We start from the raw sequence: 25,307 nt of genomic DNA, 5'->3' as shown, positions 1-25,307 counted from the left end.
GGCTCAGGAATTCTGGGAGTTGAAGTCCACGAGTCATAAAAGAGCCGAGGTTGCCTACCCCTGGTCTTGGCGAATGGAACTGAACTGAGGAAGCAGGGGGGGGTAGGCAACCTTGGCTCTTTTATGACTCGTGGACTACAACTCCCAGAATTCCTGAGCCAGCCATGCTGAGGGGAAAGGGAGAGGTTTCCGAGCTGAGCCATGCTGGCTCAGGAATTCTGGGAGTTGAAGTCCACGAGTCATAAAAGAGCCAAGGTTGCTTACCCGGGTAAAGTGGAATCGCACGGGAAGCGAGATCCAGCCACGGCGCCAGAGAAGGGACGATTTCCTCCCCCAGAAAAGAGAAGCAGCTTACTATGCCAGGCGGGGTATTATGGCACTATAAGGCTAAAAACGTGGCTTATTCCTAAGGAACGAGGTACAGTATTGGTCCCGAGAACCTCTTCACATTTACTAGGCACCTCAGGAAAGCAGATTCCACCACAGGCGTCTTTTTTTCGAAAAGATAGTTGGCGTGAGAACAAGCAGTTGGAACGGCTTGCCTCCAGAAGCTGTGGGTGCTCCAACGATGAATTCTTTAAAGAAGAGATTGGACAGCCATCTGTCGAAATGTTGAGGGTCTATTGCTCGAGCAGGAGGTTGTACTTGGAAGACTTCCAAGGTCCCTTCCAATCCTGTTATTCCGTGTTATTTGTCCTTAGTGATTTTGGAGGCAGGATTTCTGAATATCTTTCAAAACAACAATTTTTTTTATCGGCCGCAGCCAATCAGCAAAATAATAATAATTGAGACACGATCTCAATCCTGAAACAGTTAATTCTATAATATGGAGTTTGCACAACAAAGAAGGGACTTAAATTACTTAATTTAATCTCAGACAAACATGGAATTGCTTCTGCATAAATCCAACATTCACTAGGTTGATTCAACTAAGTGTACACGAACCAGGCGATAGTAAATAAGGTTTCACTGATAATGTCAATCCTGTTTCAGCTCGAGCCTTTAAGTAAGAACTATCCTTGACTCCATTTAGTATGAAAGGTAATAATAATAATAAGAAGTTGGAAGGGATCTTGGAGGTCATCTAGTCCAACCCCCTGCTCAGGCAGGAAACCCTATACAATTTGAGACAAATGGCTGGCCAGGTATAGTTTACTAAACTATAATTTAGCAAAGCAAAGCCAGAACTGAAATTTGTGTGCCAAAATCCCTAAGTTTAACTCCCACCCCTCCAGCCGCTGGTCTCCCATTGTCCAATCATATTCAAATGAAGTGTTTTGGGAATGGTCTCTTCAACTGTGGGCTGACCAAGTATGCAGCTGCGTGCCATTTCCAAAGGACCTTGAAGTTGTATCTCCAGAAGGCACAGTGAATAGAGAACTCCCCCCCCAGCTCTCTGCCCCCAAAGTACATAGCATCTGACAGATGTATTGGTATTTACTTCTGAGAAAATGCAAGTATAATAATTAAAAATGTGCATTTACTCTATATAGTGTAAAACCTTAAACTAATCGAAGACAACTAAAGATATTTTGGTACTATTAATCATGCCTTAATATTTTTCCTTAACTAGTGCTTTATAATCTGCCATTTCAAGGACTTCTAATAATAAAGCCTCTCCCTACCAAAAAACAGTGGCAATTCAGAGTAAATAACTATAACATGTTATCTTTTACACTAGGAAATGGGAAGTAGAAGTGTTTCCTAAAGAAAGAAAAAAAGGGATTTCACCATCTGTAAAGTTGGAGTATGGGGTCGTTCCATCTGTTGATTAGGAAAAGTGGAAGTTCGACAGTATTTACAGCACTGTTGAGTGAGAAAAATACTTTTCATAGATCCCTCACTATTTCTTTGCCTTTGTATAAGAAGAAAAGAACAGAGTATGAAAACATTGACTCCCCAAAATATGGAAATTTGATCCATTACCTCACTTCAGTCAAGGATAGATCTGACAGATCCAAACTGTTTGAAGAAGACAACTCAGGGTATCAATGCAAACTTCCAGCTCATGAAACAGAAACAAAACTTCTTAAGAACTGGATTCCCTTAATGAATCCCAGGAGGAGCTCTTGGCATCAGAAAATTCACCAGGGGCTGCCTTTGCAAATTGATAGGCAAAAGAACAACTGGGCCAGTGTGACATCTGTCCTGCACCAGACAATGCCTGTAGAACAGGCTTTTTACCTGGAGAAGTGGAAACAGCGAATGATTCTAAAACTTGGGAAAGAAGGATTTGAAGAATATGTTAAAAGTAAGTAAACAAATACATTAGGAGTTTATAATAATTTTAAACACATTTATGCATTGTTTTTACTTATTAGTTAGATTTATACCCTACCCCACCCCCGTTTGAAGTGTATGTGCTTGCTCTTCCCATTTTTCTCCACAATTAAATAGAATTTATGTATGGCTGGGAATAAAATGAAAAATTGATAATATAAGCTCATAATTCAAATCTTTGCCTCTGCAGCAATATTTTGCCATTTTCATTGTATTGGATTGTAAAAGCAATCTAGATGTAGGCCTCTAGGCAAAGCGTCTATAATTTCCACTTTTTATTTTAGTTTTTCTTAGTTATGTATTCTATATTTTTATTTATTTATATGTATAGTAAATACCTAGGGTTTAATTGGATTGAGGTGATGTTAAATTTGATAAATATAACACCTCACTACAATAGTGTCTCAATAGTGAATTTTATTCCTTTAATACATATCAAGATTTTACGTAGAAAATATTATAAGAATATATTATTTGAAGTTGTGTTCTTGCCTACCAGTAATCAGTCATCCTTCTGATTTTTTTCCACTGATTTATGTTAATAAAGTAGCTTAAATTATCTCCAGCTTTGTTAATATTTCTTAATAATCTTTGTTAAAAGTGCTGTAGAGAAGGTATTGCTTTAGGAATGGGGGGACTTGGCTACTGTGTGATTTTGGATCAGTGTGTCTCTCAGCCCAACCTATTTCATTGGGAATGCTGGAAAATAGGAAGATGTATCCATTACACATCCTGCTTTGAGTTTCTATGTGAGAGGCAGGATATAAATCCAACAGTGTATAAAATGTCTGCCTTGGTTGTTCGATCTTCTGTTTTTCACCTACCAAGGAATGGTTGCATCTCAGAAAAAAGCTAAATAATTTTGACTATTTTTTTCTCTCAGTGTTTATCCCATTTATTTTCAGAGTTTACAGGTAGTCCTCGACTTATAACAGTTCATTTCGGGACTGTTCAAAGTTACAATGGCACTGAAAAAAGTAATATGACCATTTTTTTTACACTTATGACTATTGCAGCATCTCCATGATCGTGTCAAAACTCAGATGCTTGGCAACTGGCTCATATCTTATGACCATTACTGTGTCCCAAGAACACGCGATCAGTTTTTGTGACCTTCTGACAAGCAAAGTCAATGGAGAAGCCAGATTCACAACAACCATGTTGCTAAGTTCACAACTGCAGTGATTCACTTAACAACTGCTGCAAGAAAGGTCATAAAATGGGGCAAAACTCACTTAAATGTCTCGCTTAGCATCATAAATTTTGGGTTCAGTTGTGGTCATAAGTTGAGGACTACATGTACTTGTTTTGCATTGCTTTCACCTGATGCGTGATATGATAAGGGCAAGTTGTTTTTCAACCAGCTTCCCTAAAGATGGGCTCCAGCACGAGTCCAAAAGCTCGGAAGATAAAACCTCTGGTCTCGGTGACTGATCCAGATTGGAAAGAAAGACTGTCTGGTATAATAATGAATTATCTTGAGTCTCTTTTCTTTGTGTTTTATAAATGATTGGTATTTGCAGCATGGAAAACACAACATGCATAGTCTGGCACAAAGTCTGCTGTAAATAAATAACGAAGAAAGATTGTATGACATCGCTCAGTTTTTGTGTTATCCTAAATTAAAACTTTATCTGATTATTTTGAAAATACGATATCACTTTTTTGCCTGCTTATTGTTACTAAGTTCCTAACCATCTTTGTAGTGATTTTCTTTCTTAGAATATTTAACTTCCCATAACATGCATTATTTATCATCCTTATCTATTTGGTCATGATTCTTCTGATGCTTAATTTCACCACCGTTGAAAGCATCCTTTCTTCCCTGCTGAATTCATGTCACCATTCACATTATTGTTCATGTTCATTTCTGATTGTATTTCATTACATTTCATCCCTTTTGTAGAATCAAGATCACGTGAGATGTTAGTATCGCTTTATAATGCCTTGTTAATTCCACACTTGGTATATTGCATCCAGTTTTGGTTGCCATGATATCAAAAAGATGTAGAGATTCTAGAGTGCAGATTAGAACAACAAACATTATTAGGGGACTGGAAGCTAATACATATCAAGAACATTTGCAGGAACTGGGTATAGTCTAAATCAAAATAAGGACTGGGGAGGATATAGCAGTCTTCCAATATTTAAGAGGCTCCCATGAACAGGGATCAACCTATTCTTCAAAGCAGCTGAAGGCAGTACAAGAAGCAATGGATGAAAAGTAAGGAGAGATCTAACCTAGGAAAAAAAAATTCTGACCGTGAGAGCAATGAATCAGTGGAACACCTTGTCTTCAGGAGTTGTGGGTTACTGGAGGTTTTTAAGAGATTGTACAGCCATTTCTCTGAAATGAGATAGGGTCTCTTGCTTGAGCAGGGATTGGAGTAGAAGACGTCCAAGGTCCTTTCCTACTGTGTTATTCTGTTATTAATTAGTTTCCTCATTTTTAAATATATACATTTATAGGATTTTTTTATTATTTTTGCTCCCGTCCCTAGTCCTCATATTTATATGCTTCACATTCTTCCTTCCCTCTCCTTGTTTGTTTGTGTGAATTTGATCCTATTTTGTGAATTTGTGGGTAGCAAAGAGCCTCTGCAAAGGTAGAGAGGTATTTGTGATCTTCCAATCAGCCTGTCTCTTATATGACTCCCTGGCCTTCAGTGCTTTCTGTACATTCCACCCCCCAAACGTGGCTTTTAGGGACTTCATCAACTCAGCTAGCGAAACTGAGGAGGGAGGTTCTCTTGGAAGTTCTGGCATTGGTATGAAATCATTCCTGTAGCTATTTTAAATGGGGCGAACCCAGTGTTATTATATACCAAATTCTGCAAAAGGCAGGTGCTCCACCCTATTAGTTTGCTGATAATTTACATAGCAGCATAAATATTGCTGTATCAATAAATTCACCTTTTCAGCTGCTCCGTTAGTACTTGGATGAAAACTTGAGCTAAGCCCCTGGGAAGAGCCTATTAACTTTAAGAACTACCACCAAAACTTTGCATTGAACTGCACCTCTCAGTCTGAGATGATGCATCTCAGAACTCCATGTAGCCGGTGTACATGCTGCACAAACAACTTTGCCAAACTTCTGGCTGATGGAATCTTCAGGCATGCCATGAACTGTGCCTGCTTCGGAAACAGGTTGATTATAGTCCAAATCACTGTACTCCCAGAACTCTCAGGTAATTCTACAATAAAGTCCATGGCGATTTCTTCCCATGGAGCGTTAGAGTTGGCTACTGGCTGGCGCAGTTAGTGCAACAGCCGAGGGAACGCAGGGTTCTGCACCCTACAGCTGATTTATCTCTGTTTGGGGACCTTAAATGGGCCAAAAGCCACCCCGAAGAAGTGGCAAAGAAGGAGAGAAGCCCCGCCAGTCATGGAGAGACGGCAGCTGATCCGGACGTCTGAGGAAAGCTCTCCAGAAACCAACAGAAATAAGGCTAGTGTCATTCATGAGTCTAGCCCAAGCTACATGCAGCCAAAGCCAAAAAGTACTAAATTAAGGATAATTATAAACAGTGTGATTGAACTGGGTAAGAATATTGAGTCTCTCTCTTCTACTTGATTTCCTGAAAAACAAACAAACCCAGAAGTAAAAATCCTCCAAAAGTGAGGGGGGGATTTCTGCTCCACCCTCCTCTAAATGGAAGTGGTGAATTAAATTTACGGGGAATAGAATGATACAGAAATGAAATCAATATAAGACTTAAACTTGGAAAGTGTGAAATCAATGGATTATGTTAAGATTGTCCTTGCACAAGATTATTAATGGAAATAAATGGTAATTATTTGTTTGGAAAAGGCTCACGAGTCCCATACCAGGATGACTGCTGGGGAGGACAGTGGGCGAGCATCGCTGTTAGACATAACAGTGGGAGTGTCAGCAACCCCAGCTGGGGGCACTGCAGCTGCGGGAGCAGCATAAAATAATACCCACCCAAGAACTTCTGGTTTTGCACAGTAGTGGAGCAGCTGAGGGATCACGGAGCTCTGCTCCCTACGGCTGATTTCTGCCTGCCAAGGGACCCTAAATGGGCCTGAAGTTACCCCTTAGAGGCAACACAGAAGGGGGGTAGTGCCACCAATTGAGGAGAAACCATGGTCGAGCCAATCGGTTTGGGAAAAGCCCTCCAAAAACCGCAGGAGAAAAGGCTAGCTCAACTTCTGAGTCTAGCCCAAGCTACAAGCAACCGAAGTCCAAAAGTACTCCTTCAAGCTGACTGTAAATAACTTGTTTGGAACTAGGTAAGAACAGTGATTTTCTCTTCTATTTGGAAATTGATTTCCTGGGGGGAAAACCCCAAGAAGCAAAAAGTGAGAAGGAAGGGGACTTTTGCCCCACCCTCCTGCAGACAGAAGCAGCGAATTAAACCTTTCAGGGGGAATAGAAATATATTGAAATAAAAAGAATATAAGACTTAATTTGGATAAGTTTGAAATTGGTGGAATCTGTTAAGATTTTCCTTTTATATCATCAAAACAAGTAAATAAGTGTTTATTACTGAAAGAACTGGTGCTGATATCTACTGGTGAATGAAAATATTACAACAGCTGCTCTACTGCAGAGACTGGCAAGGCCCAGCAAATGATAAATTTGATCTTGGTGACCTTCAGTGTCTTAATAACAAAGGATAGCTGTGACAAAAACTGATTATGAGACAGAGGAGAAAGAATTCAAGATGGAATTTAACAATACTAGGAAATATGACTTAACCCAGATGGAAAAACAAATTACAGGGAACTCTGGACATGGAAAAGACAAACTACACTTTAAGATTACAAAATAAGTTTGAGGATAAGAAAAAAGATTTGGTAAAATGGATTTTGCCAGGAGAACTATGAGATCTTGAGAGACAAAAAATAATAAATAAAATCAAGAAAGACAAAAAGGAAAAGATTTTCAATGAATATGAAGAGGCGAAACCTTCCTATAAAAACATCTTACCTGTTTTGCCTTTTGTGCCTGCAACAACATTTATATGATTATGGGAAGATTCTTTGACTCATTGAAGCATATTGAACAGGAAAGATGTTGGGCAAAAAAAAGGGCTAAAGTGAGAATTAAGAAAGGGAAGTACCAGAGGGAGTATGTTTTTATGGTTTTTTCTGCATGAATAACATTCTTTTGGGTGGAAGCATGACACATCTATATGAAGCCGCTGGGAGAGATCATCCGTGGCTTCGGGGTGAAATATCATCAATATGCTGATGATACCCAGCTATTCATCTCCACCCCGAACCAACCCAGTGATGCCCTCGATGTGATGTCCCGTTGCCTGGAAGCGGTACAGATTTGGATGGGAAAGAACAGGCTTCGACTCAACCCGGCCAAGACTGAGTGGCTCTACATACCGTCATCTCGTTTAGTCCAAGAGGTTCCATCTTTGACTATAGGAGGAGAGATGTTACCTCCCATTGATAGAGCACGCAATCTGGGCGTCCTCCTAGATTCACGACTCAGTTTTGAAGATCATATTGGAGTCGTGGCTGGGGGGCATTTGCCCAGATTCGCCTAATATACCAATTGCGCCCCTTTCTGGACCGAGATGCCCTACGTACAGTCACCCACGCACTCGTTACCTCCCGTATAGACTACTGTAATGCTCTCTACATGGGGCTGCCCTTGAAGACCACCCGGAGGCTTCAGCTGGTGCAGAGTGCAGCTGCACGGGTAGTGATGGGAGCACCCCGATACTCCCTATTACACCCCTCCTGCGTGAGCTGCATTGGCTACCGGTTGCCCTCCGGGTGAGATTTAAGGTGCTGGTACTTACCTTTAAAGCCCTACATGGCTTAGGCCCGGGATACTTGCAGGACCATCTGCTGCCGGGAACAAATTCCCATCGCCCAGTACGCTCACACAGAGAAGGCCTCCTCAGGGTACCGTCAGCTAGGCAATGTCGGCTGGCGACCCCCAGGGGGAGGGCCTTCTCTGTGGGAGCGCCAGTCCTATGGAATCAGCTCCCCCCTGAGCTTCGGATGGCCCAAAATCTCCAATCCTTTCACCGCGGCCTCAAAACACTCCTATTCCACCAGGCTGACCTGGACTGACAGGCATTTTAATTATATTTACAATTTTTAATTTATTTTTAATTTTTAATTTTAATTTATTGCACAGATGATTTTAATTTTATTTTTATCTTTTTTTCTTTACTTATTATATGTTTTGTTGTTAGCCGCCCTGAGTCCTTCGGGAGATAGGGCGGGATATAAATCCCATTAATAAATAAATACAATAAAATATCCACCAAGTAGGTGGGGAGGAAGGCTTCTGATAATCCTTGCATGTTTTCACTTCTGTTGTAACCGCTTGGGAATTAGGGAAGGGGACTATCTTCAGAGAAAAAACAAGAGTCCTTCCCAGCCAGTTCCAGCCTGATTCCAAGGTCATCGTGCCCTGAGAGTGACCTGTTATCCATTCAGCACATCAGTGTTCTCATAGCATCTCTAAATCTAAAGCATCATATTGACTGCCGGTGTACTGGTCAGGGGGATTGGGCTTGGGGGAAATGAAAGAATTGCTTTGCGCTTTGAGCAGGACCTTCAAATTCCACCTGACTTTTCTGCATTCACTATCAGTAAAAGTTATTTTGATTTACTGTAATGGAGTCAAGAATTTTCCTTTCCTGAAGGACCAGCTGGGGCAGGTCTTTACACAGGGGGAGATGTAGAATTATTCTATGCACCCTTAATAATGGTCAAATGAAACTAGTACAAATGTCTCTGTAATACAGGCACTGGAGAAGCACATGCTCTGTTTCTGAGTGCCCAGAGCCATAGAGGCCAAATAAACAGTGAAAATGTCTGGAACCCTTTTCTTCCGTTATCAGTAAGAGGGCTGGAAGAGTGTTAGAATTCATCTAATGCAATCCTTTGTCCAGTTTATGAATCCACTACTACAGTTCATACACACAATCTGTCTTAGGTTCTGTTTAAATAGTCCATCTGGAAGTCATAGTTGCTATCATGGTTAATTGCTCCTATGTATGCTGCAATTTGTAGTGGATTATCATATGTATTCTGAAGAAACAACTTTGATTTCTCTGAAGTCTTCCAGTCAATTACACATAATGTTCCATTGTGAGGTCAAATGTAGAAGATAACTTAATCATGTATAGTCAACCAGATTGTTGGGGGCAATTAAGCTGACTTTGTAATAATGCCGCTTGGGGTGTGTGTGAAAGCCCTAATAAACAGGCATATACATAGAATGAAGGCTACTGCTAAGCTTGTAAGCCGCCCTGAGTCTTCGGAGAAGGGCGGGATATAAATGGAATTAAAAAAAATAAAAATAAAATAAAATTTGTGCTTACCACTGACCACCAAGAATTTAAAATCTTAGATCACACCAGGCTAAATTTGAGGTCCCCCTGCCCAAGAAAGCACATGTACAGGCTCATCTGAAGTTTGCCAGTGAACATCTGAATGATTCAGAGAACTGGGTGAAAGTATTGTGGTCAGTTGAGACTAAAATCAAGCTCTTTGGCATCAGATCAACTTGGCATGTTTGGAGGAGGAGGAATGCTGCCTGTGACTCCAAGAACACCTTCCCCACCATCAAACATGGAGGTAGAAACATTATGTTTTGGGGGTGTTTTTCTGCTAAGGGGACAGGACAATTTCACCACATCAAAGGGACGATGGACGGGGCCATGTACTGTAAAATCTTGGGTGAGAACCTCCTTCCCTCAGCCAGGGCATTGAAAATAGGTCGTGGATGGGTATTCCAGCATGGCAATGATCCAAACCACATGGCCAAGGCAACAAAGGAGTGGCTCAAGAAGAAACACATTAAGGTCCTGGAGTGGCCTAGCCAGTCCTTAATCCCATAGAAAATCTGTGGAGGGAGCTGAAGGTTTGAGCTGCCAAATGTCAGCCTCGAAACCTTAATGACTTGGAGAGGATCTGCAAAGAGTGGGACAAAATCCCTCCTGAAATGTGTGCAAACCTGGTGGCCAACTACAAGAAATGTCTGACCTCTGTGATTGCCAACAAGGGTTTTGCCACCATGTACTAAGTCATGTTTTGCGAAGGGGTCAAATACTTATTTCACTTATTAAAATGCAAATCAATTTATAACTTTTTTGAAATGTATTTTTCTGGATTTTTTGATTGTTATTCTGTCTCTCACTGTTAAAATAAACCTACCATTAAAATTATAACTGATCATTTCTTTGTCAGTGGGCAAACTTACAAAATCAGCAGGGGATCAAATAGTTTTTTCCTCCACTGTGCATACAACCTTGCTTGACATGCCCAGTTGGAATCCACCTCTGAGTGGATCGAAAGGATTTTATTTGCCAGGTGTCTAAATATTCCTCACAGTGAATCTGCAGATGGTCATATAGCCCATTCCTCTTCCAGCAGGGCTTGAGTCAATTTAAAAAGGGCAATTGGGCTGCTATGTCCTATAAAATCATCATATGTAAGGATCTTTACGAAGTGTAATGCTGAATCTCTATTATCACTCTATACTAGTATAAATAATCTGATTCAATCTGAAAGATTTGTTCTTAATCCTTGTGCAAAATGGCCACTAATTGTACCAGAGTAACAACTTTATGTATCTTTTTTTTTCTTCTTTTGTAGATACTTTTCAAAAAGGCAAGAACTTTCATGCAGCCATGGAAGCCTTACTGTTAGCTAAAGAAAATGTTATAAAGGAACAGAAAGAAGATACCAGCATCTCAAACTATGTAATGAGTGTAAAGCATGTGCTGCAAAATATCACTGGAGTGAGAGCTCTTGAAAGCGCAGTACAGCATGAGGCCCTTCATTACCAAGGCCTAGTGGATTGCATAGCAGACTATCGGTGAGAGGTTAAATTTAGATAATATTGTCTGTGATCTTGTTAAACATTTTTGGGGGCTAAAAAGGTATTCAGGTCATGTTTCACTTTCCCATTCAAAGCAATGACTTTTATACCTAACTTCATCTGCTTCGTACCAAATATTTCTAAAATCAATTGTAGGTTTATATTTCCCTTACGCTCAAAAATAAGATAAAGCATGTTTTAAAATTTGTTCTTTTCTCATCACTGTAAACTAAGAACTATGTATCATTCTTTCCATTTGTAAGTAAAAAAATGAAGTGGAGAAATACGTTCAGTCCTTCCAATATTCTGTTAATGTAACCCTACACTAAAGATAGAGCCAGTACTCCTGATTGTACTTCTTGCCTGGACTGCCTCTCAGTTAACATCTATTTGGACGTTACTGTGGCATCTTCATAAATGACTTACATAATGGAATAGAAGGCATGTGGATAAAATGTGCAGACAACACAAAGAGGTTTTTTGGGGGGGAAGTATTGCTAATACTGTGAAGATAGGCTCAAGTTAGGCACATGACATTTGTTCATAAATGTGTACGTTGGTTGGAAAACAAACTTTTTATTACTGTTTATTACCGTTGTACCTTCTACATTTGATCTCGCAGTGGAACATTATGTGTAATTGACTGGAAGACTTCAGAGAAATCAAAGCCATTTCTTCAGAATACATATGATAATCCACTACAAATTGCAGCATACATAGGAGCAATTAACCATGATAACAACTATGACTTCCAGGTAAGTGACAGTTGTAAAGAAACATCTCAGTTCAGCACTTGCTGATTTCTTGCTCGCACATTTAACTGCAACTGAATTTATTTCTCTGCATAATATTCCAGTTCCAATATTCCAGTCTTACTAAATAGTAGCCATAAGTAATGTAGGTTGATTGTGCTTTGTCACTCTTAGCAGCAATATCATGGAGAAGACAAAACAAGTAAGCAGCTTTAACACTCTTTTGACCTGTGCCTGTGGCATCTTCATTTATATTAATCCATTATGAAAAGGTGTGTTGTTAGAATTGTCATAATAAAAGTCAATTACCAACATTTATGCAGTAAAATATTAATTTTTTCATCATGTAAAAATACAGCTTTCTAGACCAAAAATATTGTAGATCTCAACATTGTCAACAACTGAGCTACTCTGGAAAACTTGCAGTCAAAATTTTGAACACAGTTGTCAAACTTTTTAAAAGCAGGTTGTGATCTTTCAGACAAAGTAGATGATTGACTAAATTTAATAGGTACCTGGTAATAGCTTTTGATATTGTGGGAAATAGCACACAAGGCTCATGCTTCTATGAAGGGAATTCTGCAGACAGTGGTATTTTGCACAAAAACCCTAGACACTCTTACTCTCTACAAAATGCCTTGATTATTGGAAACATTATTGCATGTTTACAGTAAACCATGATCTCATCTCAGATCTATATAATCTATATTTTGTCGACTCCGGACAAAAAATACTTTGCAGCTGAGCTAAATGCTGTTCATCTGTACCCATTCCTACTATTTAGTAAGCATTTCAGCTGTATATCCATAATATACAAGGAGAGCCTTGGTGGAGCAGTGGGCTAATGCCTCCTTAAGTAACACCAGCTGCCTGCAATTAGTGCAGGTTCGCATCCCACCAGGCTCAAGGTTGACTCAGCCTTCCATCCTTCCGAGGTAGGTAAAATGAGGACCCAGATTGTTGGGGGCAATTAAGCTGACTTTGTAATAATGCCGCTGGGGTGTGTGTGAAAGCCCTAATAAGCAGGCATATACATAGAATGAAGGCTACTGCTAAGCTTGTAAGCCGCCCTGAGTCTTCGGAGAAGGGCGGGATATAAATGGAATAAAAATAAAAATAAAATAAATAAAAATAATGAACATTAACTAAAATTGCATATGGTTTGATGAGCAATTGATTGTTTTGTTTCCTAGGTTAATTGTGGATTACTTGTGGTTGCCTATAAAGATGGTTCTCCCGCACATTCACATTTTATGAGCTTTGAGCTGTGCTCTCAGTACTGGAACAAGTGGCTGCTTCGCTTGGAAGAATTTAAAGAGAAAGGGAAGAATAAAACTGTGTAAAGCAAGTAGTTTGTAGTAAATTGTATTTAATTCCATTGCTTTTCTTTCCTTCTGTTTTGGGGGCTGGGATGGTAAGGAGGAATTTTAACTAGCTGGTAGACAAATGTTCCTGGAGGGAAAATGAACTTTGCCATCCACCCATTTGCTGATTCTCCACTGCAAATACCCTTTGTTCTTGCCTGTGGAATACTAATCCATGTTTTTAGAGTATTTTTTGAAATGATTTTCATTTCCAATACCCATTTTAGCTGATTGAAAGCAGAGGTTCTTGCCTGTCACATTGGTAGCTATTACGAGACAAATTCTTTGGGCAATATAGTAGTCTGCTCAAGAAATGGTACCATTTATGTCCTTCATGCTAAAAGGTAAACTGACTATTCTCCCTCCATTTTTTTGATTCTTGCTTCTGCATCGTTCCTTCCAGATCTGTTTGAAGCAAATAGACTTCAGTAACCAAGTAGTTTGATCATAAAGTTTACTGACATTCCAGAACAAAATAAAAATTTGGTTGCTACTATATAAGATGAGTAGGCAAGTTGGTTACAAAGTAAGTGTTAAGTCTCAAAACCCAGTCTTGCTGATGCCACGGACATTGCTTTTCAATTTGTCAACAAGCTTGGGGGGAGGGGAGAGGTTTGGAATACAGACTTCAAAGGTTTAGGAAGCAGACTGTGGGAACCAAGAACAATTGCCAGGTGTCTGGCCAGGTCCAGAGATGCTTTCTCACAACAATATTTTTCAACTTGATTGGAAAACATGATCTGACCCAGAGGGAGGAGGAAGAAGTCAATGCTTTTACTATAGTGATTTGGGTGGGGTCTTGTCAGAGCTGGTTTTACTTTCATATATGCCAATATGGTGTCCTCAATAAAGTTTTGCATTAAGACTTGAAAAGTCTTGAAGGTGTTTGCTTAATTTGGTTCGCTAATTGGAACCTTGACAGTAAGGAGAAAGAAAAAAAGACAAAAAAAGATTTTGTTTTTGCAATTGCCTGTTCCAAAATTTTGTGTCAGGGGAAATACAAAAAAAAGTTAAGAATTTAAGAAAATAATTATCCAATTCATTTTATATTTCTTTATTTTATTACTTCTGGATTTATGTAGTAATATATTATTTGTTGTATATCAAAAAAGCTTAAATGAAAATAGGTTCATGTAAATAACTGAGTTCTAGAGAATTTCTTTTGGGGAAATATGTTTCTTTCTGATAGGGAAGTTACATGTTTCCAATAAAGTAAGACTATAAAACTGTGGGACAGGAATAACTCCAAAGCTAATTTCTTCCATGAATATCTAAATTTTTAGATTGGGTTCATGCAATACATTAGAATTAGCTAAATAAGATTCAGCTTATTAGGGAACCAACCAATTGTCTTCTTTGTTGTATGGACCATGCCATCACATGAATGTCAAGCATGCATACTAAGCTTCCTTTCTTTGGACACGACATATATTGGTTGCAGAAATCATGTGTTGTTAACCTGGGTTTAATATGTTGTGATAACTGAGACTTTATGTATTTATCCAGTATTATCAATTGCATGATTATAGATCTTCATTTTTTTCTAGGGGTTTTCTCTCTGTTGGAGTTTGTCACTTTGTTTTGCAAAACAGCTATGAGCTTTTTTTGAATTTTTTTTCAGAAAAGCACTTCCAGGATGAATATTATTGATATGCACACACAAGTCCTCTTGGGTTGGGCCTGTGTAACCACAATCTTCACAAACGTACAGTTTATCTCTCCGTTGCTTGTAAGCATAGCGTTGCTGTACCCCATGGATTTTTTTAAGATGTGATTCCAGAGAACAACGTTGAGTAAAGGCTTTGTTGCAGATCTCACATTTGTATGGGCGAATTCCTACAATGTAACATTAGGGGTGTTAGAAAAAAAGATTTTACAAAGAATGATTGGCAATTATAGAAATACTTGTGATATGGCCACTTTTAGCATGCCATTCTTAGTAGATTAAATTTGTCAGGAAAACAGGCTATTATTATCACAAACATACTGTATTAACTCCACATGCTAGCTAATGGTTAGCAAAATCATGATTTTGAATTCAGTTCATTTGCTTTCTTATATAAATCACATCATCTGAATTACAAATTAATCAGCAATTTTTCAATTTTCCATCACATGAAGGCATTAACTTTGTGGATTATATGTAGATTGCAATTCTATGAATACATAAGAAAAAAAGCAGACTGCGAAAGAACAAAGTTCAGTTTGCTTAAAATCTTGGATTTATTTTTAGCTATTTTGTTTGTCTTAGGGTGGAAAATAGACACTTGAAAGAACTTATATAATAGAAGGAAATATATTTGAGAAAAGTAGAGGACAGGTTGCTGTTTTCTTGATGCAAAATTTCTATAATCTAATGCTGCCTATTATAGTACTAACAAAGGTTAAAACTCAAAATGTAAGATTTTCATTTTAGATTGCTCTGTATATTCTGCAATTCTGTACAGTCATGAATGGATGAGGAACAGGATAGCATATACAGAATTCTGCTTCCCAGAAAACTTAATTTTGAAATACTTTTCATTTTTTGAAGTAAATTTATAACTGAGAAATCCATATTTGACTCCCAGGCTCTGGAAGAAAGTAGTGGATGATGTAAATATGATTGTGCAATAAAAGCTAACATTTTCAGAAGATAACATTCTCTTGCATGACATAACTAGCACATGGAATTTGACACTGGACAATGTACAGTGAGGGGAAAAATTATTTGATCCCCTGCTGATTTTATATGTTTGCCTACTGACAAAGAAATGATCAGTCTATAATTTTAATGGTAGGTTTATTTTAACAGTGAGAGACAAAATAACAACAAAAAAATCCAGAAAAATGTATTTCAAAAAAGTTATAAATTGATTTGCATTTTAATGAGTGAAATAAATATTTGATCCCCTATCAATCAGCAAGATTTCTGGCTCCCAGGTGTCTTTTATACAGGTAACAAGCTGAGATTAAGAACACTCTCTTAAAGGGAGTGCTCCTAATCTCAGCTTGTTACCTGTATAAAAGACACCTGTCCACAGAAGCAATCAGATTCCAAACTCTCCACCATGGCCAAGACCAAAGAACTGTTCAAGGATGTCAGGGACAAGATTGTAGACCTACACAAGGCTGGAATGGGCTACAATCATCAAGCAGCTTGGTGAGAAGATGACAACTGTTGATGTGATTATTCACAAATGGAAGAAACACAAAATAACTGTCAATCTCCCTCGGTCTGGGGCTCCATCGAAAAACTCACCTCGTTGGGTTTCAATGATCATGAGAGCAATGAGGAATCAGCCCAGAACTACATGGGAGGATCTTGTCAATGATCTCAAGGCAGCTGGGACCATGGTCACCAAGGAAACAATTGGTAATACATTATGCCGTGAAGGACTGAAATACTGCTGCACCCGCAAAGTCCCCCTGCTCAAGAAAACACACGTACAGGCCCGTCTGAAGTTTGCCAATGAACATCTGAATGATTCAGAGGAGAACTGGGTGAAAGTGTTGTGGTCAGATGAGACCAAAACTCTTTGACATCAGCTCAACTCAACGTGTTTGGAGGAGGAATGCAACCAAGAACATCATCCCCACCATCAAACATGGAGGTAGAAACATTATGATTCGTGGGGGGGGGGTTCTGCTAAGGGAACAGGACAACTTCACCACATCAAAGGGACAATGGACAGGGTGATGTACCGTCAAATCTTGGGTGAAAACCTCCTTCCCTCAGCCAGGACATTGAAAATGGGTCGTGGATGGGTATTCCAGCATGGCAATGACCCAAAACACATGGCCAAGGCAAGAAAGGAGTGGCTCAAGAAGAAGTACATTAAACTCCTGGAGTGGCCTAGCCAGTCTCCAGACCTTAATCCCATAGAAAATCTGTGGAGGGAGCTGAAGGTTTGAGCTGCCAAACGTCGGCCTCAAAACCTTAATGACTTGGAGAGGATCTGCAAAGAGTAGTGGGACAAAATCCCTCCTAAGATGTGTGCAAACCTGGTGGCCAACTACAAGAAATGTCTGACCTCTGTGATTGCCAACAAGGGTTTTGCCACCAAGTACTAATCATGTTTTGTGACGGGGTCAAATACTTATTTCACTCATTAAAATGCAAATCAATTTATAACTTTTTTGAAATGCGTTTTTCTAGATTTTTTTTGTGATTCTGTCTCTTACTGTTAAATCTATGATTAAAATTATAGAATGATCATTTCTTTGTCAGTGGGCAAATGTATAAAATCAGCAGGGGATCAAATAATTTTTTCCCTACTGTAAATGGTTTCTCTGTGCCTTATTATGGCTTAAAAAACTGATATTGCAGCATTGGAAAGCTAAGTGTGGGGCCCCATTCACTCAGTGGATTGAAGACCTGACTTCCCTTGCCACTTAAGAGCAGATTGCCTATAGACATAGACTTTTATGGACAACTATAATGAAATATAGTACAAAATACAATAGTTTTAAAACATAATAGTTTATAAGTGTATTAGAAATAAATACGTATGTACATATATACCATTTGGATTAGATTATATACAGAATTGTAACTGTAATTGTAATAATATTGATCCTTTTTTCACTTTTTCTGTTTTTTCACTTCTTTTATTAAAAACACTTTTAATATTTTTATTTGACAATGTATGAATTTCTATCACAATTATGTTTGTGTTTTGTACCTTTCCCTTTTCTTTTGTCATAACTTTAAAAGCAATGAGAATGATTAAGAAATCCGGGAAAGATAAAACATGCCTATTTATGAGACAGCCATCAGCTATATGGCTGAATAACAGGAGTTTGCGGCATTCATTAACTCCATAGCTCCCTTGAGGCACAGAACAATATTAGGCAACATAGTAAATATTGCGGGCACAGATAAGAAAGATATCGATGATTGACACAAAAATTCACAGAATTTAACTTTTGACACAGATTTTGAATTGTCTATATACAAAATTTTCATATTGTAGTGAGGTTTTCCTGCCCAAATCTGAAAAGAAAATGTTCCAAGTTTAAGATCAAATAGCCCCACTGGAATTGTTCTAAGTACCCTGTTTTTCAACTGAGCAAAACTCAAGATCTCTTGAATGAAGTAATAGCATAAAAATTAAGAATGCGTTTCATGTTTTGATATAGAGAATAATGACACCTAGAAACAAATACATTGATCCCTGATTTTTCATTCTAGGTTCACAAAATTAAGTGGAACAGACATGCTGGGTGCTATTAATCACCAAAGCCACAGAGGAAAAAGACCAAATGCTGTATACATTATACAGTAGATGCACATATAAAGATAGTCTTCAAGTTATGATGCCAATTGGGACTAGAATTCCCATCACTAAGCAATATAGTAGCCAACACTCCAGAAGACAGGCTTAAGATACAGGAGGATCTGGACAGACATGAACACTGGGCGCTATCTAATAAAATGAAATTCAATGGTGAAAAAAGTAAGGTTCTACATTTAGGCAAGAAAAACCAAATGTACAGGTATAGTATAGGGGGTACCTTGCTCAATAGTAGTAACTGTGAGAGGGATCTCGGAGTCCTAGTGGACAATCACTTAAATATAAGCCAGCAGTCTGCTGCAGCTGCCAAAAAAGCCAACACAGTGCTAGTCTGCATTAACAGAGGGATAGAATCAAGATCACGTGAAGTATTAATACCACTTTACAATGCCTTGGTAAGGTCACACTTGGACTACTGCATCCAATTTTGGTCACCACGATGTAAAAAAGATGTTGAGACTCTGGAAAGAGTACAGAGAGGAGCAACAAAGATGATTAGGGGACTGGAAGCTAAAACATATAAGGAAAGATTGCTGGAATTGGGTATGTCTAGTTCAGGGGTCGGCAACCTAAAAAAGGAAAAGAGTCACCGGGAACCGGTTCCATCACAAATTAAAAAAACTGGGAGCCGCGTGCGTGTGTCCATGCACGCGCATGCGCAAAAAATGTTTTGTGCATGCGCAAAACAGTTTTTTGCGCATGCGCGGACGCACACGGTTGCCATTTTTTTAAAAAGTGAGATGGAACCGGTTCCCGGTTGCCCGACGGCGACGGCCCGTCTGCAAAGCTGCCGCTTTCGGCAGCTTTGCAGACGGGCCGCGGCAGCTTCCTCAAAGAGCGGCACCGCTGCCCGTTCGCCCGGTGGTACGCGCGCACCTCTCCAAAGGTTTGGGGAGGTGCGCGCGCACCTCTCCAAAGGTTTGGGGAGGTGCGCGCGCACCTCCGGTCGTTCGGAGAGGTGCGCGCGCACCTCTCGGAACGGGCCGCGGCGTCGCTCTTTGAGGAAGCTGCCGTGGCCCATCTGCAAAGCTGCCGCTTTCGGCAGCTTTGCAGACGGGCCGCAGCAGCTTCCTCAAAGAGCGACGCCGCGGCCCGTTCGCGCGGAGGTACGCGCGCACCTCTCCAAAGGTTTGGGGAGGTGCGCGCGCAGCTCCGCCCATTCGGGGAGGTGCGCGCGCACCTCTCGGAACGGGCCGCGGCGTCGCTCTTTGAGGAAGCTGCCGTGGCCCATCTGCAAAGCTGCCGCTTTCGGCAGCTTTGCAGATGGGCCGCGGCAGCTTCCTCAAAGAACGACGCCGCGGCCCATTCGCGCGGAGGTACGCGCGCACCTCTCCAAAGGTTTGGGGAGGTGCGCGCGCAGCTCCGCCCATTCGGGGAGGTGCGCGCGCACCTCTCGGAACGGGCCGCGGCGTCGCTCTTTGAGGAAGCTGCCGTGGCCCATCTGCAAAGCTGCCGCTTTCGGCAGCTTTGCAGACGCGCCGCGACAGCTTCCTCAAAGAACGACGCCGCGGCCCGTTCGCGCGGAGGTACGCGCGCACCTCTCCAAAGGTTTGGGGAGGTGCGCGCGCAGCTCCGCCCATTCGGGGAGGTGCGCGCGCACCTCTCGGAACGGGCCGCGGCGTCGCTCTTTGAGGAAGCTGCCGTGGCACAATTGCAAAGCTGCCGCTTTCGGCAGCTTTGCAGACGGGCCGCGGCAGCTTCCTCAAAGAACGACGCCGCGGCCCGTTCGCGCGGAGGTACGCGCGCACCTCTCCAAAGGTTTGGGGAGGTGCGCGCGCAGCTCCGCCCATTCGGGGAGGTGCGCGCGCACCTCTCGGAACGGGCCGCGGCGTCGCTCTTTGAGGAAGCTGCCGTGGCACAATTGCAAAGCTGCCGCTTTCGGCAGCTTTGCAGACGGGCCGCGGCAGCTTCCTCAAAGAGCGACGCCGCGGCCCGTTCGCGCGGAGGTACGCGCGCACCTCTCCAAAGGTTTGGGGAGGTGCGCGCGCACCTCCGCCCATTTGGGGAGGTGCGCGCGCACCTCTCCAAACGGGCGGTGCCACTCTCCATTTGGAGAGGTGCGCGCGCACCACTGCCCGTTCGAAGAGGTGCGCGTGCACCGGGCGGCTGGGAGCCGCAGGAGACGGCTCAAAGAGCCGCATGCGGCTCCGGAGCCGCGGGTTGCCGACCCGTGGTCTAGTTTAATGAAGAGAAGGACTAGGGGTGACATAATAGCAGTCTTCCAATATCTCAGGGGCTGCCACGAAGAGGGAGTCAAGCTATTCTTCAAACTGCCCAAAGGCAGGACAAGAAGCAACGGATGGAAACTAATCAAGGAGGAGAAGCAACCTAGAACTAAGGAGAAACTACCTGATAGTTAGAACAATTAACCAGTGGAACAACCTGCCTCCAGAAGCTGTGAATGCTCCAACACTGGAAGTTTTTAAGAAGAGACTGGACAGCCATTTGTCTGAAATGGTATAGGGTTTCCAGCCTGAGCAGGGGGTTGGACTAGATGACCTCCAAGGTCCCTTCCAACTTTACTATTATAATTATGATTATAATTGTAAAGCACAATGTCATGTAACGGCTTTGCTTAGCAATGACATTCCCAGAAGTCCTAGCTGCTATTGTAGCCCTTAAGTGGGAAGAGTCCCAGGTCAGAAGCTTGGGATCTGCTCGGTATGTGTATGAGGGAGAGTGGAGGAGATCTTGGGAAGGCTGGCACAGGCCACCCATGAGTTGGAGGAAGTTGGAGCAGGGCTGGTGCTAGGTGGGGAGAGCCTGCGCAGGCCACACACAAGTTGGAAGAAGGCCCTGAGATGGTTGGGCTAGACCTAGGGTAGGCAACCTCGGCTCTTTTATGACTCATGGACTTCAACTCCCAGAATTCCTGAGTCAGCATAGCTGACTCAGGAATTCTGGGAGTTGAAGTCCATGAGTCATAAAAGAGCTGAGGTTGCCTACCCCTGGGCTAGACCATGGAGGAGTACCAGCACAGGCCATATGAGAGTCCGGGGAGATCCTAGGTAGATGGCGCAGGCTGCGCAGCAATCAGAAGAAGTGGGAGGGCTGGTAGAGACCATGTGCAGGTAGCAGGGGTGCTGCAGGCGAGAGAAATCATGGGAGTGACTTACCAGAGTGACTTGCAGCCTTCTGTACCAACTTCCCCATGGGAGAAGCTTATAGAAAGCTGGCAGGGAAGACTGCAAATGGCAATCACTTGACTGCAGTTCTCTGCAACATCATCATTGTGAATAAGGCACCTGAGTGTGTAGATCACAATCGTGACCACAGGTGCTGTGATGGCAGGAACTTCAAAGACCAATCGTATGTCCATTTTTTCAGCGTTGCCATAACTATGAACAGTGACTGAACGAATGGATGTAAGCTGAGGACTACTCCTACACAGGAAATATTAGAAGCAACAATTAGGCATAATTTTGCAGCCTCTGCCTACATAGAAAAACAGGCGTAATATTGAGCCCAGGAAAAGAAGGAAGTATATTTATTCCAAAATGGTTCGTGAAAAAAAAGCAAAAAGAAATATTCTCACTGTTCTCTGAGGTTTTGTGGAAAGCAATTGTTTTTGCATTTAACTATCAATGTGAACTACTAATATAAATTACTAAACAACTGCCTTTACTTGACATACTAGTAAGACAATGATAATTTTTGTAATCCAAACTTCAATAACATTAATCAAGAACTGCCAGATATAAAAGCTGGGTTCAAAAGGGACAAGGACACGCACAATCACAATGCTAACATCTAATGCAGTGTTTTTCAACCTTTTTTGGGCAAAGGCACACTTGTTTCATGAAAAAAATCACGAGGCACTCCACCATTAGAAAATGTTAAAAAATTTAACTCTGTGCCTATATTGACTATATATAAAGTAATTCTCTTGAATAGGAATCAAATAAACACAAAGAAAGTATTTTATAATTACTTTTCAATTTTTCCCATGGCACACCAGGCAACATCTCGCGGCACACTAGTGTGCCGCGGAACAGTGGTTGAAAAACACTGATCTAATGGATAACACCAAAGGTAAGGGAATTCTAAAAGGACATCTTATTTTGTAGAAAGGCTTTTGATTATTAACAGTTTGAGATATGCTGATAATGCCATTTTGATGGTGGGAAATTAGAAGACCTAGGAAATCTCATTTTGAAGGTGTAAAGAAGAGTGCAAAAGCAGAGGTCTGCTCCTCAGTATTTTAAAAAATGATTGTCAACCCAATGCAAAAAGAGCAAAAATAGTATCAGATTTTTTTTTATCTTCCTGAGTTTATTAACTTAGACTGATGGTGATTGTAGCCCTGAATTAAGCAGATACCTGCTATTTAGGAGAATGATATGATAGACCTAGACAAAATATTGACATGTAGCTACTTCAAACTGACCAACATTATCAAAGCTATCTTGTGAAAGAAGAAAATTGATGCTTTTGAAAGGTGATGCTGGAAATGACTGAAAATGCCTGGGGTTACTAGAAGAAATTCAAAAATAATCATTGGGAGCATTAATAATAAAAAAATGCAAAACTAAAGGTCATTAAATAAAAGTTGGGAGCCTGGAAAAATAAAAATCAATCGAAGAAGCCAACAAAAGACAATCCCTGGATACTTTTATTGATAATACAACATGAGTTACAAGAATTCAAAATTTATCCTGAACTACAAAAATATCCCCTTAGATTCTGAACATATGGACAAAGCAGTCTTTTTACTCAAATTCTCAGCTAGCAGTAGTTGGAGATAGAGAACATAGAAAATGGTCATGAAGCACAGAGGGAAGATCTGTTACCAAAGCAATGATCAGAAAAAACATTGTTTGAGCCTACGGGTGTCAAACTGTGGGCCCACGGGCCGGTTTCATCATACCGAAACTGCGCCCAACCCATTGCCAGCAATGCAAAAAGAGTCACAATATGTTGCAACACATGACGTGGCGAGTTTAACACCCGTGGCCTAGCCCTAGACCAAATAAAATGCCTCAGATAGCCCTCCCCCTATTCATGTAAAGTCAAAAGAGGGAGGAGAGGAAGTATATTCAAACTTGCAAGATTCTATTACAATAGCTGTTCTAATAAAAGTACCTTTAGGCCTATGCCTAAAGGTTGGACTCCATGGTTTTCTGTGGAGCTCCGGGAGATGAAGCGCTGGAGACAGGGTCTGGAGAGCTGTTGGAGATCCAGCTGGTCCAAATCTGATCGATTGCGGTTAAGAACCTCAACGAGGTCTTATCTCGCCGTGATGGAGGCAGCAAAGTCTAACTACTTCGCTGCCCTCATCGCTTCCACAGATAATCGCCTGGCCGCCCTGTTTAGGGTCACTCGCTCCCTCCTTAATCAGGAGGTGAGGGAGGAGCCCTTGCAGGGGCGGGCTGAGGAGTTTAGTCAGCATCTGATAGATAAAATTGCTCACATCCGGGCCGGTCTGGACTCCGACTGGGCAGAGCCGGACGGGGGGGAGACGAGCAGTCTTGGAAATATTATCTGGGATGAATTCGATCCTGTGACTCCGGAAGAGGTGGACAGGATCATGGGGAGGCTGAGTTCCACCATGTGTTTGTTGGACCCATGCCCCTCCTGGCTGGTGTATGCAGCTCGGGAGGGGACACGAGGCTGGATCCATGCAGTAATAACTGCTTCCTTGAGGGAGGGTAGCTTCCCTGCCGCCTTGAAGGAGGCGGTGGTGAGGCCCCTCCTCAAGAAGCCTGTCCTGGATCCAGCTGTTTTGAACAACTATCGTCCTGTCTCCAACCTTCGCTTTGTAGCGAAGGTTGTTGAGAACGTGGTGGCACGTCAGCTCCCTCTGTTCCTGGAGGAAACTGACTATCTGGACCCGTACCAATCGGGCTTCAGGCCCGGGTACAGCACAGAGACGGCATTGGTCGCCCTGGTGAATGATCTCTGGCGGGCTTGGGACAGGGGTTGTTCCTCTGTCCTAGTCCTCTTAGACCTCTCAGTGGCTTTCGATACCATCGACCATGGTATCTTGCTGCAGTGTCTCAGGGGGTTGGGAGTGGGGGGCACTGTTCTACAGTGGTTCTCCTCCTACCTCCTGGGCCGCTCGCAGTCAGTGTTGGCAGGAGGGCAGAGGTCGGCCCCGAGGCCTCTCGTTTGTGGAGTTCCTCAGGGGTCGGTCCTCTCTCCCCTCTTGTTCAACATCTATATGAAGCCGCTGGGTGAGATCATTCGTGGTTTTGGGGTGGGGTATCATCAGTACGCTGATGATACCCAGCTTTTTCTCTCCACCCCGAACCAACCCAGTGATGCCCTCGACATGATGTCCCGTTGCCTGGAGGCGGTCCGGGTCTGGATGGGGAGAAACAGGCTTCGACTTCATCCCGCCAAGACTGAGTGGCTGTGCATACTGGCATCTCGGATTAACCAGTCTATTCCATCGTTAATTATGGGAGGTGAGGTGTTACCCCCCCCCGTAGATAGGGCCCGCAACTTGGGCGTCCTCCTGGACTCACGGCTCAGTTTGGAAGATCATATAGGAGCCGTGGCCAGGGGGGCTTTTGCCCAGGTTCGCCTGGTGCGCCAGTTGCGGCCCTATCTGGACCGAGACACCCTACGTACAGTCACTCATGCGCTTGTGACCTCCCGGATAGACTACTGCAATGCTCTCTACATGGGGCTGCCCTTGAGGACCACTCGGAGGCTTCAGCTGGTGCAGAATGCAGCCGCGCGAGTTGTGATGGGGGTTTCCCAATACTCCCATGTAACGCCTCTTCTCCACGAGCTGCATTGGCTTCCAGTTGCCCTCCGGGTGAGATTCAAGGTGCTGGTGATGACCTATAGAGCCCTAAATGCCATG

General features: G+C 42.0%; 2 protein-coding genes across 3 annotated transcripts in view; one reads left to right on the top strand and one right to left on the bottom strand.

The window, feature by feature from the left end:
* Positions 1-211: 211 nt before the first annotated feature.
* Positions 212-13,261, top strand: MGME1 (mitochondrial genome maintenance exonuclease 1). Of its 2 annotated transcripts, none has more exons than XM_081324173.1 (5): positions 212-418; positions 1,682-2,251; positions 10,879-11,101; positions 11,727-11,859; positions 13,050-13,261. In XM_081324173.1, the coding sequence occupies exons 2-5, from the start codon at positions 1,750-1,752 to the stop codon at positions 13,197-13,199; spliced, it is 1,008 nt and encodes a 335-aa protein (XP_081180299.1). In that variant the 5' UTR covers positions 212-418; positions 1,682-1,749; the 3' UTR covers positions 13,200-13,261. The 2 variants fall into 2 exon arrangements, with proteins under 2 accessions (XP_081180299.1, XP_081180300.1); XM_081324174.1 differs by having other exon boundaries at positions 344-418; positions 2,115-2,251.
* Positions 13,262-14,742: 1,481 nt separating this feature from the next.
* The window catches only part of OVOL2 (ovo like zinc finger 2), a 28,042-nt gene continuing 17,477 nt past the window's right edge, over positions 14,743-25,307 (bottom strand). Inside the window, 2 exon segments of the mRNA XM_081324175.1 lie at positions 14,743-14,825; positions 14,827-15,056. Of these exon segments, the coding sequence (XP_081180301.1) occupies positions 14,754-14,825; positions 14,827-15,056 (302 nt within the window). The 3' untranslated portion in view covers positions 14,743-14,753.

The sequence above is a fragment of the Vipera berus genome (genome assembly GCF_964194415.1).
Source record: "Vipera berus genome assembly, chromosome: 3".
NCBI lineage: Eukaryota > Metazoa > Chordata > Lepidosauria > Squamata > Viperidae > Vipera > Vipera berus.
This window is presented reverse-complemented; position numbering and strand designations above follow the sequence as displayed.

What these genes read in the sequence shown, in the direction of transcription:
- MGME1 (XM_081324173.1), top strand. Translation starts at nt 1,750, where the DNA reads ATGGGGTCGTTCCATCTGTTGATTAGGAAAAGTGGAAGTTCGACAGTA. An exon ending in ATTTGAAGAATATGTTAAAA is followed by an intron (nt 2,252 to 10,878) that starts GTAAGTAAACAA and finishes CTTCTTTTGTAG; the next exon opens with ATACTTTTCAAAAAGGCAAG. An exon ending in GATTGCATAGCAGACTATCG is followed by an intron (nt 11,102 to 11,726) that starts GTGAGAGGTTAA and finishes TTGATCTCGCAG; the next exon opens with TGGAACATTATGTGTAATTG.